Source organism: Pagrus major, chromosome 12 (genome assembly GCF_040436345.1).
Source record: "Pagrus major chromosome 12, Pma_NU_1.0".
NCBI classification, from domain to species: Eukaryota; Metazoa; Chordata; class Actinopteri; order Spariformes; family Sparidae; genus Pagrus; species Pagrus major.
In genome coordinates, this window is record NC_133226.1 from 21,964,754 (window position 1) to 21,989,417 (window position 24,664).

Genomic DNA, 24,664 nt, shown 5'->3' on the forward strand with positions numbered 1-24,664 from the left:
TTAGTGCCTTTGTATCTATGGGAAATGTGTCTGTATGATATTGAATGGACCACATTTTCCATGTAATTCCCATTAAACACACACATCTTACCTCTCCATGTCCCACTTCTGCAAACGGCATGATTTTAACGATAATTTTGTGGGTACGTCTTTCTTTGCCAGGAGGGAAACCTGAAGCGCTACCCAACACCATACCCCGACGAGCTGAAAAACATGGTGAAGACAGCCCAGTCTGTGGCTCACAGGCTGAAGGACGATGAGTCAAGTGACGAGTCGGGCAAAGATGCAAAACCAATTGAGAGGAACCACATCGGCGTGCAAGACGTAGGAGTAAAGGTCAGCTGAATAAAGCTTTTAAACTGGAAAAAAAACCTTTCACTTTCATTTCTTGTCTATTTTGCCTTGTTTTAGTTCCCCTTTAACACACTGCACATTCTACCTGCAAGTGGAGGACCATGTTTAGTAAATAACAGACCATCTGTGCTCTTTCTGTGCAGGTGATAGAGGCCCCCTGTCCTAACGGCATGGCATCAGATGTGGATCCCCAAGTACCTACCAATGCCCAAAACCATCCTGCACCAGAATCAAAAGACACTTCAGAGTCTTACAGCTCTCAGAAAGTCCCACTCAAATCTTCAGGGGGTTCCATGATGAACCATGAGGACACACTGGAGGTACGTTTTCAAACAAGAAGTATAGCAAAGGCATTATGAAGTTTGAAATGCAGCTTTAGAGGGAGTTTTAAAGGCCATAGATGTGTCCACTTTATCTCGAATATAATTGGAACTAGATGGAACTCTATTTTCTTTTTACCAAACTACATACAGCAACCATATCACTGCACAGAAGGAAACATGCCTCCAGTAATGGACAAGAGGCTCGTGATTGTGATAGTGAGGAATGTAAACATTAATGCTGTTCTCCTTAGCTGAGCTGTAACAGAGGCTTAGTTAGCTAGCCTCTCATCTATGAGTAGATGCATCGTGACACGGCTTGAGGGTCAACTTAAAAAAAGGAAATGGTTCCTATATGAAACTGCTCACAACAAAGGTCTGTGGATTATTTTGAGTAACCGAGTCATGATTTCTGGTAAGAGACATTGCAAAGTTGGTTTGCATCAAATGTATTTAAAGCTTTGAGCACCACAAGCCAAGTGCCATCTAGTTCCATTATAGTCAAGAGAAGGCAGACGCTTCTCCAGCCGATATCTCCAAAATTCAGCATCTCACACCTAAACAATCTAGATGGATAAATAGTGCTACAGGTTAAAGGAAAAATATGTTTTTTTTTTATTTTAGGGTGAGCTGTCGCTTTAAGAGAATTATTGTGTTTGTCCTCAGGATTCTGAGGAGCTGTCCGATGACGAAGAAGAGATGAAAATTGCAGAGATGCGACCCCCTCTTATTGAGATCTCCATCAACCAGCCTAAAGTAGTGACTTTAAGTAAAGACAAAAAAGGTAAAAGTTTTGTTTGAGTCCTTTTGATAAATAGTATTTTAAGAGAAAAACTTGACACGTGCCTTTGCTGAGATACATTACACTAACTGTGATATTTCTGATTAGCAGATGACGCAGACTCTTTGCTGGATGAGACCGTGGCAAACAGCAACCAGAACAACAGCAACTGTTCATCTCCATCACGCATGTCTGACTCAGTGTCTCTGACCACAGACAGCAGTCAAGACAACTCTCTGTGCACTCCTGAGAGAGAGGCAAAGATGTCCTTCCTACCAAAAAGCCGGTTAGTATCATTCTTCAACTTGAAGTGTCTTCCTCCTGAAGTTATTACAGAATCTGATGTACCACTTGGTCTATGTTTTAGGCAAGAAGACGAGAATATGAACCAGCCTAAAGACACCACCCCTCTCCTTCATAATGGCAATGGCTCTGAAACGTCCCTTCAGGCCCTTTTGAAAACCCAGCAGACCCCTCCGGAGAAAATGGGTGACTACGACCTGTCCATGGAGGCCCGACTCGCCTTCATTGAGAAGGGAATTAACAACGGCATGGGAGAAACCTACACCAAGTGGGACCAGATCAATATGAACGTCTCCAAGTTGCCAACAGACAACATGGTTCAGTTGGACGAGGTGGACAAAACCAAGAATGGCTCAGTAACCCGGGAGGACTTGGATAGCAAGCAGCAGGGTTTTGGCAATGACAACATGGAGCATTTTCTGAATGGAAACCAGCAGGTCAGTGACTGCATCAATAGTCTGGGCCACAAAAGCCAAGCGATGAGAGTAGAGACATCTGCTGTGCATGTGGCCTCGACAGGCGTGACAGCCAGCAGTGACATGTCTCTGTCTCGCAGCACAGAGGAACTGTCTCCAGAGAAAAGGTGCCATCCCCCGCAGGTGACAAAGTCTCACAGTATCAGCAACATAGAAACAGGGGGTATGAAGCTGTACGCTTTTGATGGGGATGCTGACTCCTATGAAACAGCAGGAATGACAAGGATGGCAGGAGTCGGCGCAGGGCCAGGGGCGCAGGGCCAGAGCATAGTCAGGAGCAAGTCAGCCAGTCAGTTACTCAACGACCAGACTATGCAGGTCTACCCCGGCTCCTCTGCATCTTCCTCAGACCTGCTTTCCTCCTCCAAGCCTCCCGCTAGCGCCAGCAGATATCAAGTCTCCTCCAGCATGGCCATGGGCATCTCTCCTCCTCAGTACAATATACAGTACACAAGCAGTGCCGTGCCTAAAGATGGCCTCTGGACCCAGAGGACGCCCATGCCCCCAGAGCACCAAGGCTACCTCCCTCCTCCTCCACACTCATTAGCCAACACCAACTACTCCAACCGTAATCAGGCGCCTCCCTACCCTCTACAGCCCCAGCAGAGAGGGCCTCCCATGGGTCCCAAACCCTCTGGGGACATGTGGGCCATGGAGAGACTTCATTCTACTGGAGGCCAGGGTAGAAGCAGCACTCTGCAGAGGCAAAGCAGCACTGCCTCAACAGCCTCCATGGGTGACCCAAGGCGCATGCAGGTGCCCGATGGGGAATACATGACGTACAGAGACATTCACACCCTCGCCAGGGGGCCATTGGCCATGAGCTCCGCCATGCAGAGGCCCCTCTCCGCTCGCACTTACAGCATCGACGTACCCGGGGCTTCCAGGCCGCTGAGCGGCAGGCCGCAGCCCCACGAGCTTCCAGAGAGGACCATGTCCGTCAGCGATTTCAACTACCAGCACGGCAGTCCCAGCAAGAGGCCCAACGCCAGGGTGAAGTCTGAGCACTCGCTGCTGGACGGGCCTGGACAGGTGTCAGGAGGAGCAGGAAGGGTGCCGTCTGACTGGAGAGACCAGGTGATGCGGCACATCGAGGCCAAGAAAATGGAAAAGGTAAAAATGATGATGATTCACCGTCTGTGCTTTTTTTCTCATTATTTCAGTTTCAAGGTGGAATTGGTATTTAACTAGTGTTTTTGTCGTGGTTAACCTTAGACATGTAGATCAAATTTATTAGTCCAACACTATGAGTACACTCATCTGTACAGGGCAGCACAGCAAGACCATAGCTATAAGACCGTCTCAACATGATGTGAATAAGAAGAACATATCTGTAAAGTCTGTCTTTAACCTTATTTTAAAGGGTTGTTTCACCTTAACTCAAAAAGACATAAGTTGGCCATAGCCTCGCAGGTGGCTTTGGTTTTGTTTGCCTCAGCTTTGAGTTGTCTTCCTCTGAGATTTTTTGCTGCCAATTCTAGTTTCTTTACACATGCCTGTAGTGTCAGAAAGAAGCAAATCAATCTATCTAAGAGACTTTGTGAAAAAGGGATTCGATTAGGGATTTGTTGGCTGCAGACCTAAACACACGAATATTTTGTCAAGTTGGAACCGGACGCTAAAGTCAAAGCTATCCGAACCCTGCAATGTATGGTGGCGTTTCTAAACCTGAGCAAATAAAACCAAAACTCTGTATGTCTATTTACCATTACGGATATATGGGTGAATGGACCCTTTAAGATAAAGTTTACCAAAGCCTACTAACCCAGCTGTATGCAAAATATGCCAGATTCACTGCATGTTTGTCTGTATATGCTGTAAACCTTTTTGTTGTGTCTTTTTATGTCACTCATTTGGTGGATTGCATGGCCACCGCTGACATGTCTGTTGGTGCTGGTTGTTCATGTCGTCCCTGTGTTCAGAATGCGCTGTCTCGCTCCTATAATTCCAATAACTCTCTGCTGAGCCGGTCTCACTACGGCAGCTGTAGGGATATGCATGCCAGCCAAGGGTCCCTGGTCTTTAGTGCCAGGGACGGACAGCCCTACGGAGCTCTGGGCTTCTGTGTGAGTACTGTGAACTTGACGTTAGCTCCTGCAGCTCGTGCTAAGCCAGGGCTTCCTGCTAGTTTCACATCCTGTAGAAGATAAGAAATGTCTGTTTCCTTCTCTCCTCGATGTTGAGAAGTGATCACTGATCCGCAGCCATCTTTCACTTGTCCTTTTATAGGCAAGTGAAAGTATGACTCTCCTAACGTCTGATTTCTCACAACCACAAACCCTGTCTAGTACGTGTGATGTCCTCTTCTAGCAAACAATGGATGAATTCTAACAGTTTTTTTATTGTTGTGTAGCTCCTCTTAGTGCTCGAAAGGGGCTTACTTATTTTTTTGTACCATCATGTAGTTGGTTTAGTGGCTTTAGTACCTCCATTATTGAATCGGAGAAGGACAAAACTGAAATCCGACTGATTTTATACAAACAGCGTTTGTTTTAGCTGATTTAGACAATATTTTAAAATCTGCTCAAGACAAGATACTACAGTTGAGTAGTAGTATGAGTAAGAGTGTAAATTTAACTAATAAGGTATAATCATGAATCTTCCCCAGTTGATTACTTAAATTGAGACAATTATTTTTCAGAGATTTTCAGAATATTCAAAGGAGGCATTATCCAATTAAATGTGTGCTAATTTTCATACATTTCCATAAATCTGAATATTGGATAAGGCCAGGTTTAAAATTCATGTTTCCTTCAGTTGAATTATTAGTTGAAGTTCTTTACAAAGGGAATTTTAAAACCTCCAGGATATAGATAGGAATAAAACTGGAACGGTGGGTGTATACAAGTACTGTTTTCTGGCTTACAGTATGAGAAAAAACTCATTTTAAGAAAGCGGCCTATATTTATTGTAAATGCATACATTTTTATACCAAAAATGGTGAATGCAGTGAGACTAGTACTTCAACTGATGGATATCCCCATGAAACCAGTTGATGATTATGACAATTATTTTATTTGTATGACAAGTTTTCTTCCATTTCATGTTTCAGTATGCAAATGAAGCACTATCTACGTAAATATGTGTGGATTTGCATAAAGGCAGAGAACAGAAATCTGAACTATAATATACACCTAATGTGTATTTTGGATGTTTTTACTGGTCTGAAATAAGACAAAATTGACCAGTGACCTCCCCTTAAACTACTTCCTTGTGAAATGTTTAAAGCAGTGTGTGGCATAATTAAATAATTTTGTCTACTACATCTGTTTCAAGCAACAAACAAGATGAATGTTTGTGTGGGAGGCTAGTATTTCTAGTGACACATTTACAGCAGGTCTGTATTTTCTCTGAATCCAACATGTCACCCTAAGCTGTCCTGTAACAGGGTTGTTTTTCAGGCAGTCTCTTCGTACAGAAAGCCTACTTTAATGTGTGTCCAAGTTAATAATCAGATATTTAATGTTAGTATCATGTATGGTACAAAAAATACCCCCTTTTAAACCTGCCAGGCTCTTTAACATCATGTGTGTTACCTCTCCACCCTGCACCACTCACATCTTGTGACTGTAATGCATCTCGGCGCAAATTAATTTATTTTTTCTTTAACTGCACTTTAAAAATTATTTTGCTCATTCACCATCTTCACTCTTGATCGCTTCAGAATCACTTCATAACCTCTCACTTTGTGTGTGGGGATGAAAAGTGTGTTTGAAAAAGGTAAGTGGGAGCAGTGTGTGTTTTTAAGTGGTTTAGAAAGTGGGTATTAGAATCTGTAGAAGAGTAAAAAAGCTGTCTGAGAGTGTTGTGTAACCCCTTCCCTACTTAACATTTAAGATTCACTTGATTTCCAGCAAGCTAATGTTCAGAGTTACACGCTGCTTAGGGTCTGAATGGAAACTAAGCACAGTTTAATCTCATTTTTAATCAGATGTGCCCCTTTTCTCTCGTCTGAAGCAACACATTCCTGCCTAATGCCATTACCAGACATGAAAAGTGTTCATGTCAGTGTCTAACTGTGCGTCTTACCCATCATCCTTTGTTGTAATTTCAGTGGAGTGAGGTTTAGTGTTAACAATCAGCTCTTTCTTTCCTTTCAGGATGATGTGTTTAGTCCTCAAGGGCAGCAAAACTACACCTTGGACCCCCACAGAAAAGTAAGTTTAGTCCATACAGAGCTTTGAAGAGGCTATTATCTATATATGATATAATACCAGAGTCCACAACAACATAACGTCCCTTCTGTTCATCACTGTGTGTTTTTGTTTCCTAGGTGCCTTTGATGAACGGTCAGATGGGCCCCTCTAGTCGTCCTCAGATGAGCCAGGCGCCGATGGCCCGCCACCCCTCCAGAGAGCAGCTCATTGATTACCTGATGCTCAAAGTCTCTCATCAGCAGCCGGGGCCCCAACGTATCCCACAAGACGCACTGCAGCAGGAGGTGAAGGATGGTGTTTGTGTGAAATTAATTTAAGAAGAACAGAGTGTGTTAAGAAATTGGTTAGATTTTGATGATATTCTTTGTTGTCTGGGCTTAAGTTTGATTAAAAGAATAGTCTTACATTTTGGGAAAAATGCTTATTTACCTTCTTGCTGAGAGTTTGATGAGAAGATTGGTACTCTCTCATATCTGTCCATGAAATATGCAGCTATGTAGAGTGTAAATGAGTGAAAAAAACTCAACAACAAGATGCAGTTTTCTTCTCAGAGTCATAGCTGGTTGCATGGCCAAGCAACAAGGTATTTATTATATGTTCTCGTTTGTGCATGGGCTGTGTCCACAATAAGTCAACTACAGTTTCAGTGCAAAATTTAAAGCTACTTGAGCACAGCTGAAACACCGAAAGTGTTCTATACTCCGCTCCTTTTCTATTGTGGATATATTAGGAGATTACTTAATTCAGTTCAATTCAAAATACTTTATTTGTCCCCGAGGGGTAATTAAAGGCACTTGAAGTAGTTATTCACAGACGCAGACTTTCTGGAGATATCAGGAACTACCGGCTGGGTGAAACCAGCCAGTCATCTCAGTAGCTAGCAGCTCAGCTCCTGAGATGACTGGCCGGTTAATGTCCGTGGTCGTCCCTGGGTGAACTGGCTTTTCAGCAACCCCTTTGGTAATTTACAGCTGGCTCTGATTTCTCTTTTGTATTTTGATATATGATATAATTTCCTCTGATCCTTTAAAACCATATCCTGTCATTTAGGCTTTTGAACAGATTAAAAAAATGTAAAAAATATTTAAAAGACAGAAATTGAAAATGGTATCAATCTTCTCATCTTACTCTTGGAGTATAAGCATATTTCCTAAAAGGTTGAACTGCTGAATCTGATTTTCTTGTTCATTCACTAGAATGTTAGTCATTTGTGTGACTGAATGTAGCTCGTAAGCCAGTTCAAAAAATAAACTCCTGCTGTGGTTTCAAGACAGATGCGGGATAATTAACAGTGAATGTGCATAAATGGCTAATGAAAGTATGTGGGTGTGTTTCAGATCCGTGTGAAAGTGGAGAAGAATCCAGAGCTGGGTTTCAGTATATCAGGAGGAGTGGGAGGCCGAGGAAATCCCTTTCGTCCAGATGACAATGTAAATTAATATTTTTATTAATAGTACCATTCTAAAACGATACCCTTTTCTTCCATTAGTATTTGTATTTTCACAGAAATTTAATTGTCTTTCCTGAATTGTGTTGTACACACATTTAGGAGAACATTTAGTACAGATTTTAACCCTAGGAAAATGGACCGCTGTTAACAGTCTTATTTAAACTGATCTAAAATGAAAACCATAATAGCTAGAGCGTTCATTCTTTTTGCAGTGGGAAGCAAAGGCTTCTGTCTTTTGTGTCACTATGTTGTATGCTTGTGATGTTGTCATTAGGTTACATGTGATAGAAAGTGTGTTGACAACACACAGTGATGCCACAGTTTCAATAATTTATCAGTCATTATAGTTTATTTTTAATTTAGATTGTACAGATTCCAATAATCTCGCTTTAACTTTTAGGGTATATTTGTGACAAGGGTTCAACCGGAGGGGCCAGCGTCCAAGGTTCTTCAGCCTGGAGATAAAATAATCCAGGTAATCTGTCTGTTCAACATATCACACACCCCTTATCAATCCATTGAAGGCTTATTGGGATTTTTCTCATTGATGACAAAAAAAATATCTGTCTTTTCTTGCAGGCGAATGGATACAGCTTTGTGAATATCGATCATGGGAATGCAGTGTCCCTCCTGAAGACATTTCCAAACACTGTGGATATGACTATCATAAGAGACGTACAAGCATAGACTCAACTGACCTCTAACGTGGAGGACACGAGAAGAGAGACGGACAGAGAAATTTATGTTGACTCTCATATTTTTATACACAGAGGAGACTGATCTGTTGATACCTGTTGGGACTATTTATAGTAGAGATCTTCATAGCCTTGACTAAACGGGGGAAACCACTGAATGTAGTGGATCGAAGTGAGACGGCGGCGAAACCTCTGCAAGTACGAGTCCTCAAAAGGCCATCACTGTGGTATATATATTTTTATACAAAAGAAGCTGAAGATACGACCTGCTCTGAAGCAAATAATTACTGTGGTCTCTGTACAGATCATCTTTTTCTTTTTTTAGTCCAAATCTCATAAATCCTTTATCATACATTAGGTTTTATTTCTGCGGATTGGCATGAATTGACCACTCGGGGGGCCGGGCTCCCTCTCTTCTGTCATCCAGTTTGCCTTTTTCTTTTTAAATTTAAGATGTTGAAACCATTTTCTGGTCTGCAGTGTGATCTTAATGGAGGACAATGTTATGTGCTTTTCATGTGGAGACGAATGTAGATCAAGGAGGTGTTTTGATTTTGTTTTTCGCAGAGAGATTTTTTTTTGTTGTTTCTCTTCTTGCAAAATTCAAGAGTTGATAGAGGAGGACATCATCCACCCCTGCTTCCATTGAACCTGTGAATACCCTCCAGCGTACAGACACGATTCTGTCCTCACTTCCTCCAGCATATCTCCTCACAGCAACTGCTCAGCATATCACCTCTCCAGACCACTACTACCTGAGCTGTGTGGGAAGCATCCATCGCAATATAAATGAATCACAGCTTCTGAGATGAAGAAATGCAGTCTGCATGTGATCATTTAAAGAGACTGGGAAATGGAAAGGAAACTAAAATATTGGGGAAATGGGAGAGGGGAGGTGTAGTATGTGTTTGTTCAGCCTTAAATCTGTTTAGCTAGTCAGACGTTTTTTTTGTCCAAGGCAAAAGTTTGACATTTTGGGAAACATGCATTAGCTTAAGCTAGTATGTAGACTGGTAACAGAGGGAAACTGCTAGCATGGCTCTGTCACCAGCACCACTAAAGCTCACCTTTTAAAATCTTAAATCTCGTTTGTTTAATACATGTAAAAAAACAAACTTTTCTTTACATCAATGGGCCAGCGTGAGTCAATTTTGTTTTCTTATGATAGCAAAAGAATGATCCGCTCTGATGGGCTAGTACTCATTGACTTCATTGGCTGGGTTGATATGAGGGTAAGTTAATCAGAGGCAGAGTTAGGTGAGTCATTCCCTCACGGTCCTAGGATCAAGAGATAAGTTACTCACAGTAAGACATCAAATTGTTGGTTTTAAAAATCACTTTTTGTTCTTAATTTTAAAAAAAACGAGATATAACATGTTTTGTAAAATTTGAGGTGCTGAAAGGCAGATTTCGATCGCAGTCTAATGAGAATTGTTCGTTTTCCAGCTTCCAGGGTTTACTTCCTGGTTGTGCTGCCCACGGAATATGCACAGTAGAGTTTACTTACAAATATAAAACCTCCATGGATCTACAAATTCATTATAGGGTCATAATTGACCTTGTTTGCAGTTGGAGGCGTCATGTGAACAGTTTCACAGATGTCTCTTTTATAATGGTGCGAATTTTTGGCTGCTATACCGTGTGTGGCCGCTGGGCAAAACTGGAAGCAAGGCTGAGCTGCGCCATGGTACCCAGGTCTATAAGACAGTTATGAGAGTGGTAGCTGTCGATGTTTTCCAATATGCCTATTTCCCAAAATGTCAAACTATTATTTTTAAGTAGCAAAACATATGGCGGTTATGCTAGTTAACCAAAGCAAGTTTGGAAATTGTGGACAGAAGGCAAACGCAGGAGACAACTTCAGAAAGAGATTTGAATAAGAACATGTCAACATTTCACTTGTATGTTTTATTTTTTTAGGGCTTCATCTTTCAGGTGGCCATCGGTGACACGAGTGTGTTTGTATTGTCGGGGTTTCAACATCTGTCAGTTCAATTTTTTTTTTACATGGGAGAAGACCACAGTTTGCCTTTTTGTTGTGTCCATACAGATGTTTTATCATGCTTTTACTCATCACCTTGGAGCAGTTTCTCCATCTGTTTTCTTTTTGTTTTCTTCACTGTACAGAGTCGAGTTGGGAGAAGCAAGTTGTCAAGTGCCATAGACCTTGAACTGTTTGAATAGGGGAGGACCTTTGACCCCAGAGCCCAAGCAATATTCACATATTCACAACCTTCTGAGTACATTTGCAGCATAATGGCTTGAAAGCAATACTTAAAGCCTTTATTTTCATTCAGAAAAAACAACATCAGATAGCATTTTTAAAAAACACAACCTTTTAGTAATCCCTGATGATTTTACATGATTTTTTATATTGTGAAAAGAACCTTTTTTGTAATGAAATAGCACAGGACATATATACAGTAGTGCTTAAGAAAAAAAAAAAGATTTCTCTGCATTGTGTAAAAGTGAATGTTTGTGTCACTTTGCCCAAGGCTTTTTACTGTTTGTTGCTTAGATTACCATAACACCTGATGTTCATCTGTGCAAAATAATCAACTCACACTGTTGAAGTCACTCAAAGCTGCATCTCAAAACATTCCTCATGTTTGTCAAAAGAACTGTCAGAAGGAAAAGATGTTTTTAAATCCACCTCATGTTCCTCTCTGTTAATATTCATTCACTTGTAAATAACTCTTCAGTGAGACGTGTTTCCAGAAGACATGGAAATGATGAAATTCACTTACTAGGTAACGACTCCATAAATTTAAATTCTAATAGCACATTTGTGACCACTGAATTGTTTGTACAATATATAAAATGGCGTTCCCTCAACTTGTTTACAGTAGGTTGTGTTCATCTGCTGTACTCTTCCTGTATGTTTGACCCATATTTTGTGCTTGTGGCACTGTTGAACCAAAATGAAAACACTGTGGTAATTAACAATTAATTGTCCCGATGATAATAATAATAATAGTCACACTGTTTTAGCTGTTCTAAGTGAAGCTGTACGCTTGATTTTTAAACTCAATCTAAAGTTTTATCCACAGGCAAATGACAGTTTAATGTGCATTTCCCACACTTCTCACAGAACGTATAGTATTTTACACAGATGAATTATTGTTTATATTTTATGAATTTTGTTGGTGATTTCCTGTAGACTTTTTAAGAGTAGGGGGAAACATTTCTGGGGTACTGGTCACTTTATATTCATGGCAAAAGCATACAGTCTGACATTGTAGACAATCTTGGGAGATAAAACATGTCGTCACATTTTTCATCCACGTTGGTCCGTTTTCTTACGCTCCCGTATCGTTCTTATTTATTTAGCAGTCTTCTGTGGTTTTTAGACATTACTAATCAAATTGTAAATACTCTAAAAACAAGTGAGAAAAAAGAATTAATAATGGCATTAGTGACTTGCGATTGTAAAACCAGCAATAAATTGCAATGCAGAGGCACCCGTTTTAATGTATAGCTAGTATTTCTAAGGTTTCTCTGGAAACAGCCACAGTGAGATGATGATTGATATGCATTTATCCAACATTCCAGATTTTTGTACATAATTACCTGTTTCTGAAGTAACCTGTGGAAAATAAAACTAATGCTCTTTAACATGGATTCTGGGGGTCTTCATTTCATCCATCCAGTGCGGTAAATGAATAACGCAGTGCATACTTTGTTACAGTATGACATGTACACAGTGATTACATTAGGAAAAGCCACAATAATGTCACAACATATGAGTTTTAATTCCTGCTCGCTGGTAAATCATGGTACTGTATGTAAACATGTAATTGAACTTGAAGGATTACATGTGTGCTATTGTGTGGAAATAATTAAAGTTTAAGCTCCTTAAGTTTTTGGAACAAGAGATTACACATGAAGTGTGTGTGTCTTAAACCTGGTGTGTATTTTGTCAGTTTGACTACCGGAGGCCTTTTACACACTCGATACTTAAGACAACCTTCCTCTAATTTCTTCTGAAATATGGTGTTTTCTCCCACAGCAGCTACTTTCTGTTAAAATGTTAACTTATATCCATGCAAAATTGAAACTAGACTGAAACGACTTGAGCATGAGATGAGTTGCCACCGACAGGATAAACCTTTTTTGAGTATAGCTCTACTCTGGCGCCACCTTTAGGCCAAATTTTACTCTTTTTTTTTTTTTAGTTGTTAGCAGTGTAGCAGTGTTTTTTTTAATCCATTTTTCACCCTTCCAATATCTTTGGAGTGTGATGAGAATGTAATGATCTTCACTTGAGGAAATATACTTTGTTCCTTTCCATCACACTTTTTTAATCATCACTAAAAAAATGTGTTTCGGTCCAGGCTTGCCAATACTCCATTCCTGCAGGAGAGGAGGCTGCACTTTCTGGACCGCAGTTTCAAAACCCTAGTTTAATACTTTTTGTTTTGAAGATTGAGTCCACCCAAATAATACTTTGTGACTCATTATGTATAATTTTAAAGGTTGGTTTACCCAAATAAGACTTTGATTCATTGGTTCCACCCAAATAATACTTCGTGACTCATTATTATTGGTTTTGAAGGTTGATTCCACCCAAATAGCTACTACTTTCTTCCAAGTACTTGTGATTTTAAAGACTTATTCCCTCCAAATAATACTTTGCCTTGCAATTCACCTTGGTTGCCAATTAGCTAATTCTACTTACTCACTCTGAACTATGACTTGGTGTGATATAAATAAAATGTTATTGACTAGATTCCAACCAGATATTTTAAAGATTAGAAAAAGGCAAGACACGAGGATGACTTAAAGGACACAGTAAAGATCTATATTGCACACACACATCCAATAAACAATAGCAATCCGATCCACGCTGCGTGGTTTAACTCTTCAGGGTGATGCTGTACATAGTGAGATGTCATGTTGGTCAATCGACATTACGAGCCACAGCCATGACAGCCCCCATGTCAAGACAATCACTGCGATGTTCCCTCACAGAAGGGAGGGAACATGAGAGTAGATACTGATTTCAGTTTAATGGCTGTAGAAAAAATGAATCCACATATAGACTGGTTCTCTATAAACCTCGCTTTCACTATGCTTCTCGGTCTGCCACCAGGCTGGATTTTTGGTTATTGATTGTTAGTCCCATTGCGCCATCAGGCGAGCTACATGTGACACAGTCATCACCTGCAGAACTGGCAGAATTGAATACATTATATGTTAAATTAAAAATAAATACGTTATATTTGCATATTAAAATGGTATATAAGTCACCATACAATGCTTGTTATTTTATAAAGTCGACATATATGTCGATGTGTAAAGTGAGATATGGTTTCATACATAAAGTACATTCAGATCTCCTAAATACAAACAGTAGGTTTTTTCCCTTTAAAGGTAATGAAAATAAATCTAATTTAATACATGTAGTAGAAGAAGAACAAACATGTTCCAGACAGTTTTTTGCTATAATGCCTGCAGTACTTCACAGTATAGAAAAACAAATAATTATACAAAAATATAGCAAATTAAATTGTACAACAAAACATGTAATGGAAATGGAAAGATAAACAAAGAATAACAACAACAAAAACTTTTGGGGTCTGCTAAACAACTGCAGTAAATATGAAAAGTCTAAATAATCTAATACTTGTAGCCAATTTGTGATTGTTGCATCGTTGAAAATATAAAAAGAGGGGAATCTTTTTAAGCCTTGTCATTGTGTGGATATCATTATTGCTAAGATATTAAGTAAGTTAATCATGCATGTTTCATCTGACCAGAAACTGGGTTTGTTAATAATGAGTAGTCTAACATATCAATCTCTGCTAGTACTTTTCAAAAATATCTTTTATTCAAACTTTTCCCCCTCACAATCACAAAAAGTGCACCTGTAATGCACCGTCCTACACGGTAGGGGGCGATAGTGCGCCTCAACGCTTATGGTCAAACCCCTGTTAAAAAAAAAAGAGGAAGTCGGTGTAACGACTCGCTCCGCCCGCCTGGATGTAACGCGTTACTCTACTGCGCCGAGCGGGGTAACAGAAACATAAAAATACTGTATAAATACCACACTTTAAAGATTATAAGCGCACTCATCTGTCCGTACAATGAGCGGGATCCCGGGGACCGCTGTCGTCCAGGTCACCAACCTGTCCTCGGCCGTGAGCAGCGAGCAGATGCGCACTCTGTTCGGTTTCCTGGGAGACATCGAGGAGTTGCGGCTCTACCCGCCCGAGTAAGCGCGACCCTACCCCGGCACGGCTAGCTAGGCGACACCGCGGATGTGCGGCCTTGTCTGCGGTCCACAAAAAACGCGAAAATGAAGAAGTGTGATAAATAACTAACCCGCTTTTTTTTTTCTCTGTTTGTGTTCCTTTCGCAGCAATGCCCCTCTGTCTTTCTCGTCCAAAGTGTGTTATATAAAGTACCGAGACCCCTCCAGTGTTGGTGTGGCGCAACATCTCACCAATACTGTATTTGTTGACAGAGCTTTGATAGTAGTGCCCTGTGCGGAAGGTGAGTGCAGCCTGCCTCCTTTAAAGAAATCAAAAATGAAATGTCTTGACTTGTCTCAGTGGACTTCATGGCCGTCTTTTCCCCCTTGAATCCAACCGTTTGTCGTTTTGGTTGATTACTGGGTTTTTTCATTCACATGGAAAATTGGCATGTTGTTGCCATTGGCTAGTTCAGATTTGCCACACAGGTGACTTGGTTGTATCACCTCACTAAAAAAACAACACCCCCCCCAGCTAACTATTGTATTTTATTTTCCATTTTTTTCTGTAATGCCTTGCCAAGGTTTCTGTTTTGGTGTCACATGGTGGTTTTTGACAGATCATCATTAGACTCTACTGAATGTTTTTTGAAGCTGCAAGACATTATTTAGGTGACTTTCTCTGGATATGCCATTACAAAAACTGTCATTAATGTTACTTGTTTCATGGAAATTACAAAATAAACCCATGACAGCTAACTTAATCCCCTTTTCTCTCTCTTTCATTTTTGGTGCTCCTTTTTCTTTAAATCTCCCTCCCCTTTGGTGCCACTGTTGTTCCCTTTTGTGTACAGTCAAAAAAAAAAAAAAAAATGTCACCTCTAACTTGATGCTTTTTGTCCACGTGACTTGGTGCTGGATGGCTACTGAGTTTATTAATTTGGTTTTGTATGTTTTTTCTGTGTGATTATGTGTGCATATCAGATGACTAGCCTGGCCCAGCTGTTACACTACACTAGCCTGAGTCAGGCATTGTTTTCCAAGCCACTATCCCCGATCGGGCCAACGCAGCCTTCAAGGGGGAATGTGACCAGGAGAATAGCCCGCTGAACCTTCCAAGATGGACACCTTGTCTCTTTTTATTTATTTTTCTTTTCTTTTTGGTTTGTTTCCTTTCATACTTTCCCATGTTGTCCACTTTCTACTGTCTCTATCTAGAAACTACAGTATTGCTTATCTCTAGCGTTGTGTTTATATTTGTTATTTTGGTTTGTTGTTTTGATTATTGTCCAACCCCCACCCCCCTCTCTCTTTCTGCTACAGCTGCAGCTTGTGTGTGATTGAATTCTGTCCAGGTTGCTACGGCATACCGGTGGGATGTGTGTCACACATGGGATGATGGGGGAGGATCACTAACACTTGACTCTCTTGTCACCTACGCCTGTTGACGTAGTTAGGGGCTAGACATTGTAAAAGTGAGACCCAGTAATGAAAACTTTATCTCATTTTCAACGTAGCATCTTTTAAATTCTGTTTGCACTTTTCATCTGTGCTGAAATCTGTTGTAAAAGGCAACATTTAGGAGTTTTCCCTCACATTACTGCATTGCAGCTCTGATATGGATGTGTAGAATTTATTTATTTCATTTATCTAACACAGATACCTTGCATTCAACGTCACTTTCTCTTTTAACTTGGCAACTCGTGACACATGCATTCATTCTTTGCGTCGTTGTTTATTTTGAAATATATTTCCTAGCAGTTCACACTCCCAGCTACAATGAACTGAATTTGTAGTTATCTTGTCTCTTGCTATTCTTACCGTAGCCTTCTTCTCCAGCATTAGAAGCAGCAGATTTTAATCCAGAGTGGAATGAGCAAAAATTCCTAATTGGTTGTTTTTATAGCTAAGTCTTGGCTAACATTTCCTACAGTTCTTAAAATTGTTGTTCTTTTCTGTATCTGATGTCCTGTGTGCTATTAGTGATGCAGCCATTGGGGTTGTCTTGTGTTGCACACCTTTCCAACACTGCGAAACGATCGCCCCCCCCCCACGGAAAAGCGCCCATGCTTGATATCGTATGGTTCATGACCAATATGTTTCCAGTACAGGTGACCCATGCATCAAAGTGTTGACTCATTCACTGCATTGTGTTTTTTCTTTTCTTTTTTTGATCTATGAAAAGAGACCAAGGACAAAATCTTTTGATTGTGAAAAAAAAATTAAGATTTTTTTTCATTGAAAATAATACTGAAAATAAGACTGACTGAGAAGAATAATTTGATCAAAGCAAAGTAAGGAAGCTCGGTCTCCAGTTTACCATGAGTAGACAGTAGAAGACTTGTAGGCTGTATGGGGAAGTGTATGCTCTCTTTCTCTCTAGAATACAGTGGGCTAATTGTGCAGACATAGAGGAGGCAGAGAGACGAGTCCCTCTATTGCCTTCACTAATATCGCCTTCTGTCCTGCAGGGAAAATCCCAGAGGAGGCCAAGGCTTTGTCACTTTTGGCACCTACCACCCCAGTACCCAGTCTGATTCCTGGTGGGGGCCTGCTGCCTATTCCTACTCCAGCCCCACTTCAGAATGTGAGTCAGCATCTGGTAGCCTACTCATTATCTTGTCTGTTTGCCTGTCATGTAAGTAAAACCTGTGTGTGTGTGTGTGTGTGTGCGTGTGTTGTTTGCTCCTGCAGCTGAACCTCCCCGTAGTGAATCGGATGTCAGCTAATCTGGACCCCACAGCTTCAGCTCTCTCCCAGCCCCCCCTCATGGGAAATGTGGATCCCTCAAAGATCGATGAGATCAGGAGGACCGTCTATGTTGGCAACTTGAACTCACAGGTAGGGTAGGCCGGTTATCGCGCAGGCCGATATTCAGCATTATCCAATTATCTGTATATTTGTTTTGCAGTCAGATAGCCGAAAAAATAAACTAATTTGAAAATGCACTGCTTTTGGCTCTGATGCAGCATCCTCTCACACAATGTTCCACCTAAATCTGTAGCAGATACATTCTTAGAGCTGCGTTCACACCTAAACTTGTGAGTTTTTTACATAAGGCTGGGAATCAAGAACTGGTTCCAAATAGTTAGATTACAACTGAAGAAGCCTCTTGGATGAGAGGTGAAATGTCTTCATGAAACTGAAACGCATCCAGTTGCCTACGATACAGCACTTAGGATCACTGCTGGCATGTTTTTCTGACAGTTGTGCATCGCAAAAAAAAAATTTCAAACTCAAGTCATCTAATCCTCTTTAAACCTACCACTGAATCTTACCTGTCGGCCGAATGCAGATTAATCTAACGCAGCCTAAGTTAAACAGTTGGGCTGTTGTACACCTGTGTCACATCCATGGCTGTTATCCTACTCGCCTCTACACTGTGTTGAGGCTTAGAGATACAACAGCTGCGTCGCCACTGAAAACCTGTGGCCTGCTGTTTTTCCCCACACAGAAAATTGATTAAGTCAATAAGAGAATTAATAAAAAAGCAGACTCTGTAATGGCATTGGTATCAGTAAAATCTCATCCATTTCCAATCCATGTTTTTCACAGCAGCAGGATGGTGTATGTGGGACTTAAAATAAACAACACTTCCCATGTTCAGTACTGTACATGTTACCAGGGCAACAGTGCGGCTCGTTTTAATTGTTTTCAAACTTCAGTGCAGCTCCATAGCACAGAGGAACAAGCTACATCTGGCTGTGGGTGCAAACACAATGCTTGTTATTAGGATCAACCCATTGTTAGTTTGGGTCTGGTCACTGGATTTGTCGATGATAAGAAAAATATAAAATATAACCAGACTTATCCTTTAAGTGACAAACATCTCTATTATTTGCCAGCTATCAGTTCCCTCATTCATATTGCAGTGCGATGCCTCATTTCCGCCCATCATTGTTCATGACAGATGGGGACAAATTACAGTCTCATCTAATAATGCTCAGAGCTAATTGTTCATTCATAAGCTCTTTGTGAATACTAGAAAAGATAAATGAAGCCTTCAAGTGCCAAGACATGCGGCACAGTTTGATTCAAGCTCCAGAGAATAAATAGAAATTATAACTGGACCCAGTCGTAACCGATGGAGCAGTCCCAATCTCAATCAGAGCTGCAAACGTGTTGTCATTAAATTATTTTTTATCTTTCTTTCCTCAGACCACCACCGCAGAGCAGCTGCTGGAGTTCTTTAAGCAGGTGGGAGATGTGAAGTTTGTGCGAATGGCTGGAGACGAGACTCAGCCGACGCGTTTCGCCTTCGTAGAGTTTGTCGAGCAGGATTCTGTCGCCAGAGCACTGACCTTCAATGGAGTCATGTTCGGAGACAGACCCTTGAAGTATGTATTCTTTGTTAATTCGACAATTTATTTAGGCTTAAACATGCTCCTTTTCATGATTCTTGTCATTTTGAGCACATAATACCTTCTTATTTTATGTCTTTCAGGGTTAATCATTCCAACAACGCCATTGTAAAACCTCCAGAGCTTACGCCGCAGGCTGCTGCGAAGGAGCTAGAAAGTGTGATGAAGAGGGTGAGGGAAGCCCAGTCTACCATTGCAGCTGCCATAGAGCCAGGTACGTTTTGATTTGACGCATACATCAAAGTTTCAGTCATAAAACAATGACGCTGTGTTCTGATGCTGAGACTGCTTCTCTTAACTCTAGCGGACATAAAGAAGCGTTCCTCCAGTCGGTCCAGAAGGGGACGGCGGTCTCGCTCGAGGTCACGCTCCCGTTCGCACTCAAAGCCCCGCAGGAAAAGATCCCGTTCGAAACACAGGTGCCCAATTAATATACATGGCTATTGCATCTCACTTGCTTGATGCTGCGATCGTTCAAATGTCCAATCTGTGACATTTTTTTCCCCTTTTTATTGGAGCAGGCCGCCACAGAGGTTATGGCCGAGAGGTGACTCCCACAGTTCCCGAGGCGGCCACAAGAGGCGCTCTCGCTCCAGAGACAGAAGGCACAGTCGAAGCCGTTCAAGGTGTGTTGCGAACAAACAACACATTTAAGATATTACAGACTTGGAATAATCCATAAAATGTCATTGTCATTCTTATCATCAAAACTAAATCTGATCTACTGTAGTGCCACCCTGCTGTCCCAGGAGGGCTCACCAGGTACTTAGGAGTCTGTGAGCTGCCCGAATTTGGCTCCTGTTGCATTAATCTAGCACCGCAGGGGGGAAATAAATTAAATAGCTTTTAATTCATCTTTTTTTTTTAGCTCATGTTGTCTCTAAAAATATGCCTAATCCAGATAATGTGTTGTAATCAGGGGCCACAAGAGGAGGAGTAAGGATCGGTCCAGGAGCCCTCGGAGGAAAGCCAGATCACCCTCACCGAAAAGGTAAATTCACCGCATCTCATCCTCCCAGAGAGATGTTTCTAAGTCTCCAATGTCTTTTCTTATGTTTTCTAGGTGGATTTCTAATTATTTATGCACACTTTATATCGGTTATTTTGAATATGCAAGGTTGTGATTGTCTGCTTCTTCTGCTGTCAGAGGTAAGAAAGACAAGAAGAGGGAACGCAGCAGGGACAGACGGGACCGCTCCACGTCCAGAAAGAGGAGCCGCAAGGACGAGGACAGGATAAAGAGCAAGGCCAAGCCAATGAAGGTAATAAAGCGTCAACTCCTGACTGAAATAAGGCTCCCCTGCGCAGATACATGCCGGTACCAGAATCTGCTGATCAATTTTTCCTGGTTGAGCAGGCAAATAAAGCTGTCGCACTGCTGATAATTTAATGAGCTGAGCTTTGTCCCCCTAAAAGACCCGTCAGACGGAGGGGGAAATGAGTTTTCTGTCAGTGATGAAAAAGAGTATAAGGAGCTCACTCCAGCAGTTTTTTCCTCCCCACGTTGATAGGAGGAAGACATTATTAGTGACCTTGTTTTCCCCTTAGCTCTTTATGGCTGGCAGAAGTGCCCAATGAACACCTGCCAACCTACAGGGAGGCATTTTGTAAGCCATTTCCGTATTACATTTTTTCCGACAATTCACCCCTCGCTTCCTCAATCCCTTCATGGACCTGGACTTCCCATACTGCCAATAGTCTGATGCTGTGGTGCTTTTCAGATTCAGAGTCGTGACTGAACAAAGCTTTCCAAATCCCCCAAAGAAATGTTGGAAAATCTTGGAAAATATTTAAATCCGTAATTTTTTTAAGGCGTCATGATTGTCTGTCTGCTATGGAGTCAAAGGAGTGCCACAAAGAAAAATAAATCTGTAAAAGAATAAGAAAATAAATGTGGGAATATAAAGACAATTGACAGATTCATTTTTTTTGCATATTATTTTCCTTATTTTTATTGTTTTGTTTTTGTTTATTGATTTGTTTTGTCCGAAAGCGAAATAAAAAAAGCAAAACCTAGGATTAAAGAAAAGGATTTTATTTTAAAATGAAATGTAAACATAAACAAAGGAATAATTAATTGATTATGCTGTTGTCAATGTGGTCCTGTAAAAACAAAACATTTGGAGATCTGTCACTGTTCCATCTATAATATATGTTTTAAGTGTAGGAGGTTAAATTGTATGCAAGCCTCTGATTTCCGGTCCCGAAACGACCTTCCCAGTTACCTTCTTATCTTTGATGAGCTTGTTTTGACTCGAGCTTCCGACTCGAGTATTGTATCACGTGATAACCTACTTTTCAAAGTTCAAACGAAGCCGATAGCCGAGAGATAAAAGGTGACACATTTTATCGCACTCCATCTACGCTGTCGATAACAATCAATGTTTGTACATCAGAAGCTGAACGAATGTTCTCAGAAACCACTGCAGTCTTACAAAGTGCTGCACTGCACAATCTTGTCATGTACTTTAGTTCACAGCTCTCTGAAGTGATGCTCAACACCCAAAATTACAACCAAAGCAAACACTCCCTGCAGACTTCAGGGCTGATTCAGTATCCATCTCTGTACAGGGATCGTACAAAGTCTTGAAAGTTAGGAAAATGTTTATTTAATGAGAAAAAACACACAACCAAAGTTAATTTATAGTAACAATTTAGATGTGCTTGAGAAGTGTTTGAATCAGCTGAACTGACTTGTTACTCATTCGAATTTTCAGGTGGAAAGGGACTATGACCGAGAAGAGAAGGACGACTTTGAAAGCGACAGAGAAGACTCGGTCACACACAGCGACGACATGACGTCATCACCCTGTGCCCAGCACAACGGCAGCTACAAGACTCACAACGAGGAGGACACATCTATGGGTGCAGATGGCACCAAGTGACTATGACAACACTGCAGAAAAAACTAATCTCGCTCCATCGAGTGATCTCAACGCCTATCGTGTGCGTATACATCCACGAACATCAGATAACCACTTAAAACAGCGTCTTTTCTCCATCATCGTCTCCTGTTGTACAATCTGATTTTACTGTACATTCTTGGCAAATGCATGGATCCTGTAATTCAGTTACAGTCGACCGAAAGGCCAAGTGAGCACTCATTACAGCAGAACCTTTCCTGTTAAGCTGCATGTTAGGGCTGTAACTTACAATTATTTTCAATATTGATTACGCTGCCCGATATTTTCACAATTAATTGCTTGTAAAAATGTCAAAAAATTGTGAAAAATGCTCATCACAATTTCAACGAACAGTCCAAAACCCAAAGACTCTTCATTTACTATCACAAATGGCAAAGAAAAGCAGAAAATCATGACATTTAATAAGCTGGAACCTGCAAATGATGTACATTTTTGCTTGAAAAATTGCTGAAACTAATACTTGTTTATCGACAAAATTGTTGCAGAGGGTGCACATGATATAACAGTTCTACACTAAATACTACAGGCTCACAAACTAGTACACAATTGAGTCAGAAGTTCAACAATAACTGGAAAATAGAAGCTGCAAAACACACTGTTGCAAGTCAGACATTTTTTCATAATATTATACAGGTGATATTGTGTCCACCTCCTGTGATGCTTTAAGAACTCAGTTCCTGTTATTCTTTCCATAGAGATACTCAAACTGTCGTCACCTTACCTAGCAGACTATGAAAAGTGTGCAGGCCTGAAGCAGCTGCAGAGCTTTTGAGTTTCTCCAGCGATTTAAATGCAGTTTTTAATTGATGAAAAAACCTAATCTTTTTCTCCATTCCTTCAGCGTCATCTTGACCAAACACTTCAAAAGTCTAAAAAAAAAACTTTTATGCCTCTAAGATTACCACTATGTGTGTCATACTGTAGTATGTCTGACATTTCCTTGTCTAAATATTGCAGACAGTAATATGCAGAAACAATCTGCGACAAAACAAACTGCAATAACTGTAAAAAAAAAAAAAAAAAAATGCTTTGTGTATTCCTGAGATTTAGGCCCGGACACCAAACCGACCTCAAAGAACTAGTGCAGTTGAAGGTCACTTGTTAGGTCGCCTGTATCTGAGCCAAAATGCTGCGCTTGAGTACTCTGCAAAGAGAAAATACAACAGCCATCAGCCGACTAGCTTGTGCGTTTTGTGCCCGTGTGAGAGGAAATCACTCTCCAAACCACCAGGTGGCAGTAGTCTAATCATCATTCAAAAAGGGAAACTAGAACACTCAAGGACTGCGGATACAGTTAGGATAAACAGTGTTTATTCACACCACTCTAGCTAATACAGCCACTTATAATTGAGAATACGTCTGATGATAAGAAGGCAAAAAAACAAAGACAAGTAGAAACAGCGCTTTATGTGTGAAATCATGGATACTACAACAACAGGCTCTTTTTCTGTTTCTCTTCTCGTGCACCGACTTGCTCAGCTGAACAGCCAATCAGAAGAAGGCAAGCCGCTTCATGCAGAAAAGTGCGAAAATGTAATCTGCTTTATATGTGCACAAAAGCAGGCATTCAAAGGCAATAAAAAAATCTCCCAAAAAAACTGGCAGCTACTCTGGATTCCAACGCATTAAGCTTGGCGCACTTCCTCAAGTAGCATTTCATACAAAATACTGTAATTCTAGGAAAAATGACTGCAGTAAATCCTGATAATTTTGCATGTGGTTCTGTGTGGTTGTTCAGTTTTAGTGATAACTGAACTGAGCAGACTTTGTCTTTAGGGATGTTTTACATTCTGAATATTACACTTTTCTGAGAGGCCCCAGTTGAATCTTCAGTTTTTCCTCTTATGGCTTTTAATTTATCATAGAGCCACTTGTGTTTCTAGAACAATGTGCTGGTTAAAACTGTATTTTTCATCAGTTGCATTTCGTCAATACACGAATACTATAGTTGTAGTATAATCCAGGGAGGGCGTTATCATGTAAGCTTTCGGCGTACAGAAACTAAGGGAGTATCCATCAAAACAAGATTTCTACCAGCTGTTATTAGCCAGCTGAAATGTTCTTGTTGGGACATATCAACACGTCTTGAGGTAAAAATAAACTGGCCTCTGTGACGGAGGTCTCTCGGGGTGTAGCTGTTTTTATTCTGCTGCTCTGGCCTTGGTGTGACAGCAACTTCCCATATTCTGTTTGGTACAGTGGTACATTACAGTTTTAAAACATACTCCTCAAAGAGGTATAAGAAAACCCCTCTCACTGTATGAATGAAAGAAAAACAATTAAAAAACAGGTTTTCTGCTGATGCTAAAATGCTCATTTGTCCTTTTGTGTGTGGTGTTTAAGGACAGTTTGATCTAGCGGGTCTGTGAAGTGTCCTTTTTGTTTCCTGTTTTGCACCATTTCTCCAAGAGTGTTCTGCAAAATGTTGATTTTATGACTTGTGCTGTATTATGATGCAGAATCATGTTCTACTGTTTCTGTGAACCTGTTGCTAATATATTTCAGTAAAAAAGAAAGATACATTTCTCATTTGGTCGACATGAATATGTTGTTTTTACTTCCTGTTTTTGTTTCATGGGTGTAAGTTTACTCGCCTTTTTATATTTCTTAGTCGCAACAAGATCTCAGTGTATCACGTTCCTTTTCCTGT

The 24,664-nt window shown here is 40.7% G+C and overlaps 2 protein-coding genes across 9 annotated transcripts in view; both read left to right on the forward strand.

Annotated features, from left to right (window-relative positions):
• erbin (erbb2 interacting protein) overlaps nt 1–12,151 on the forward strand; it is a 57,613-nt gene extending 45,462 nt beyond the window's left edge. For 2 of the 5 annotated variants that reach the window (XM_073477627.1, XM_073477628.1), the window contains 10 exons: nt 163–336; nt 498–674; nt 1,341–1,458; nt 1,564–1,741; nt 1,823–3,347; nt 6,335–6,391; nt 6,508–6,675; nt 7,729–7,821; nt 8,242–8,316; nt 8,421–12,151. In XM_073477627.1, the coding sequence (XP_073333728.1) occupies nt 163–336; nt 498–674; nt 1,341–1,458; nt 1,564–1,741; nt 1,823–3,347; nt 6,335–6,391; nt 6,508–6,675; nt 7,729–7,821; nt 8,242–8,316; nt 8,421–8,528 (2,673 nt within the window). In that variant the 3' untranslated portion in view covers nt 8,529–12,151. Of the gene's footprint in view, nt 1–162; nt 337–497; nt 675–1,340; nt 1,459–1,563; nt 1,742–1,822; nt 3,348–4,156; nt 4,301–6,334; nt 6,392–6,507; nt 6,676–7,728; nt 7,822–8,241; nt 8,317–8,420 lie in introns of all 5 variants that reach the window. The other 3 variants (XM_073477631.1, XM_073477629.1, XM_073477630.1) reach the window with 3 other exon arrangements.
• A 2,342-nt stretch (nt 12,152–14,493) lies between these two features.
• Nucleotides 14,494–23,019, forward strand: srek1 (splicing regulatory glutamine/lysine-rich protein 1). 4 transcript variants are annotated; one of them, XM_073477624.1, is made up of 12 exons: nt 14,495–14,750; nt 14,898–15,031; nt 15,714–16,840; nt 17,201–17,316; nt 17,424–17,570; nt 18,888–19,066; nt 19,174–19,304; nt 19,395–19,509; nt 19,612–19,716; nt 20,010–20,081; nt 20,238–20,352; nt 21,808–23,019. In XM_073477624.1, the coding sequence occupies exons 3-12, from the start codon at nt 16,810–16,812 to the stop codon at nt 21,973–21,975; spliced, it is 1,179 nt and encodes a 392-aa protein (XP_073333725.1). In that variant the 5' UTR covers nt 14,495–14,750; nt 14,898–15,031; nt 15,714–16,809; the 3' UTR covers nt 21,976–23,019. The 4 variants fall into 4 exon arrangements, with proteins under 4 accessions (XP_073333723.1, XP_073333725.1, XP_073333724.1 ...); XM_073477623.1 differs by lacking the exon at nt 15,714–16,840 and adding an exon at nt 19,821–19,852 and having other exon boundaries at nt 14,538–14,750; XM_073477622.1 differs by lacking the exon at nt 15,714–16,840 and having other exon boundaries at nt 14,494–14,750.
• Nucleotides 23,020–24,664: the final 1,645 nt, after the last annotated feature.

Excerpts from the sequence above, each read along its gene's own strand:
- srek1 (XM_073477622.1), top strand. The coding sequence starts at position 14,623 with ATGAGCGGGATCCCGGGGACCGCTGTCGTCCAGGTCACCAACCTGTCC. Across the intron at positions 20,082-20,237 it reads AGATCACCCTCACCGAAAAG|AGGTAAGAAAGACAAGAAGA; the intron begins GTAAATTCACCG and ends TTCTGCTGTCAG. Across the intron at positions 20,353-21,807 it reads GCAAGGCCAAGCCAATGAAG|GTGGAAAGGGACTATGACCG; the intron begins GTAATAAAGCGT and ends TCGAATTTTCAG.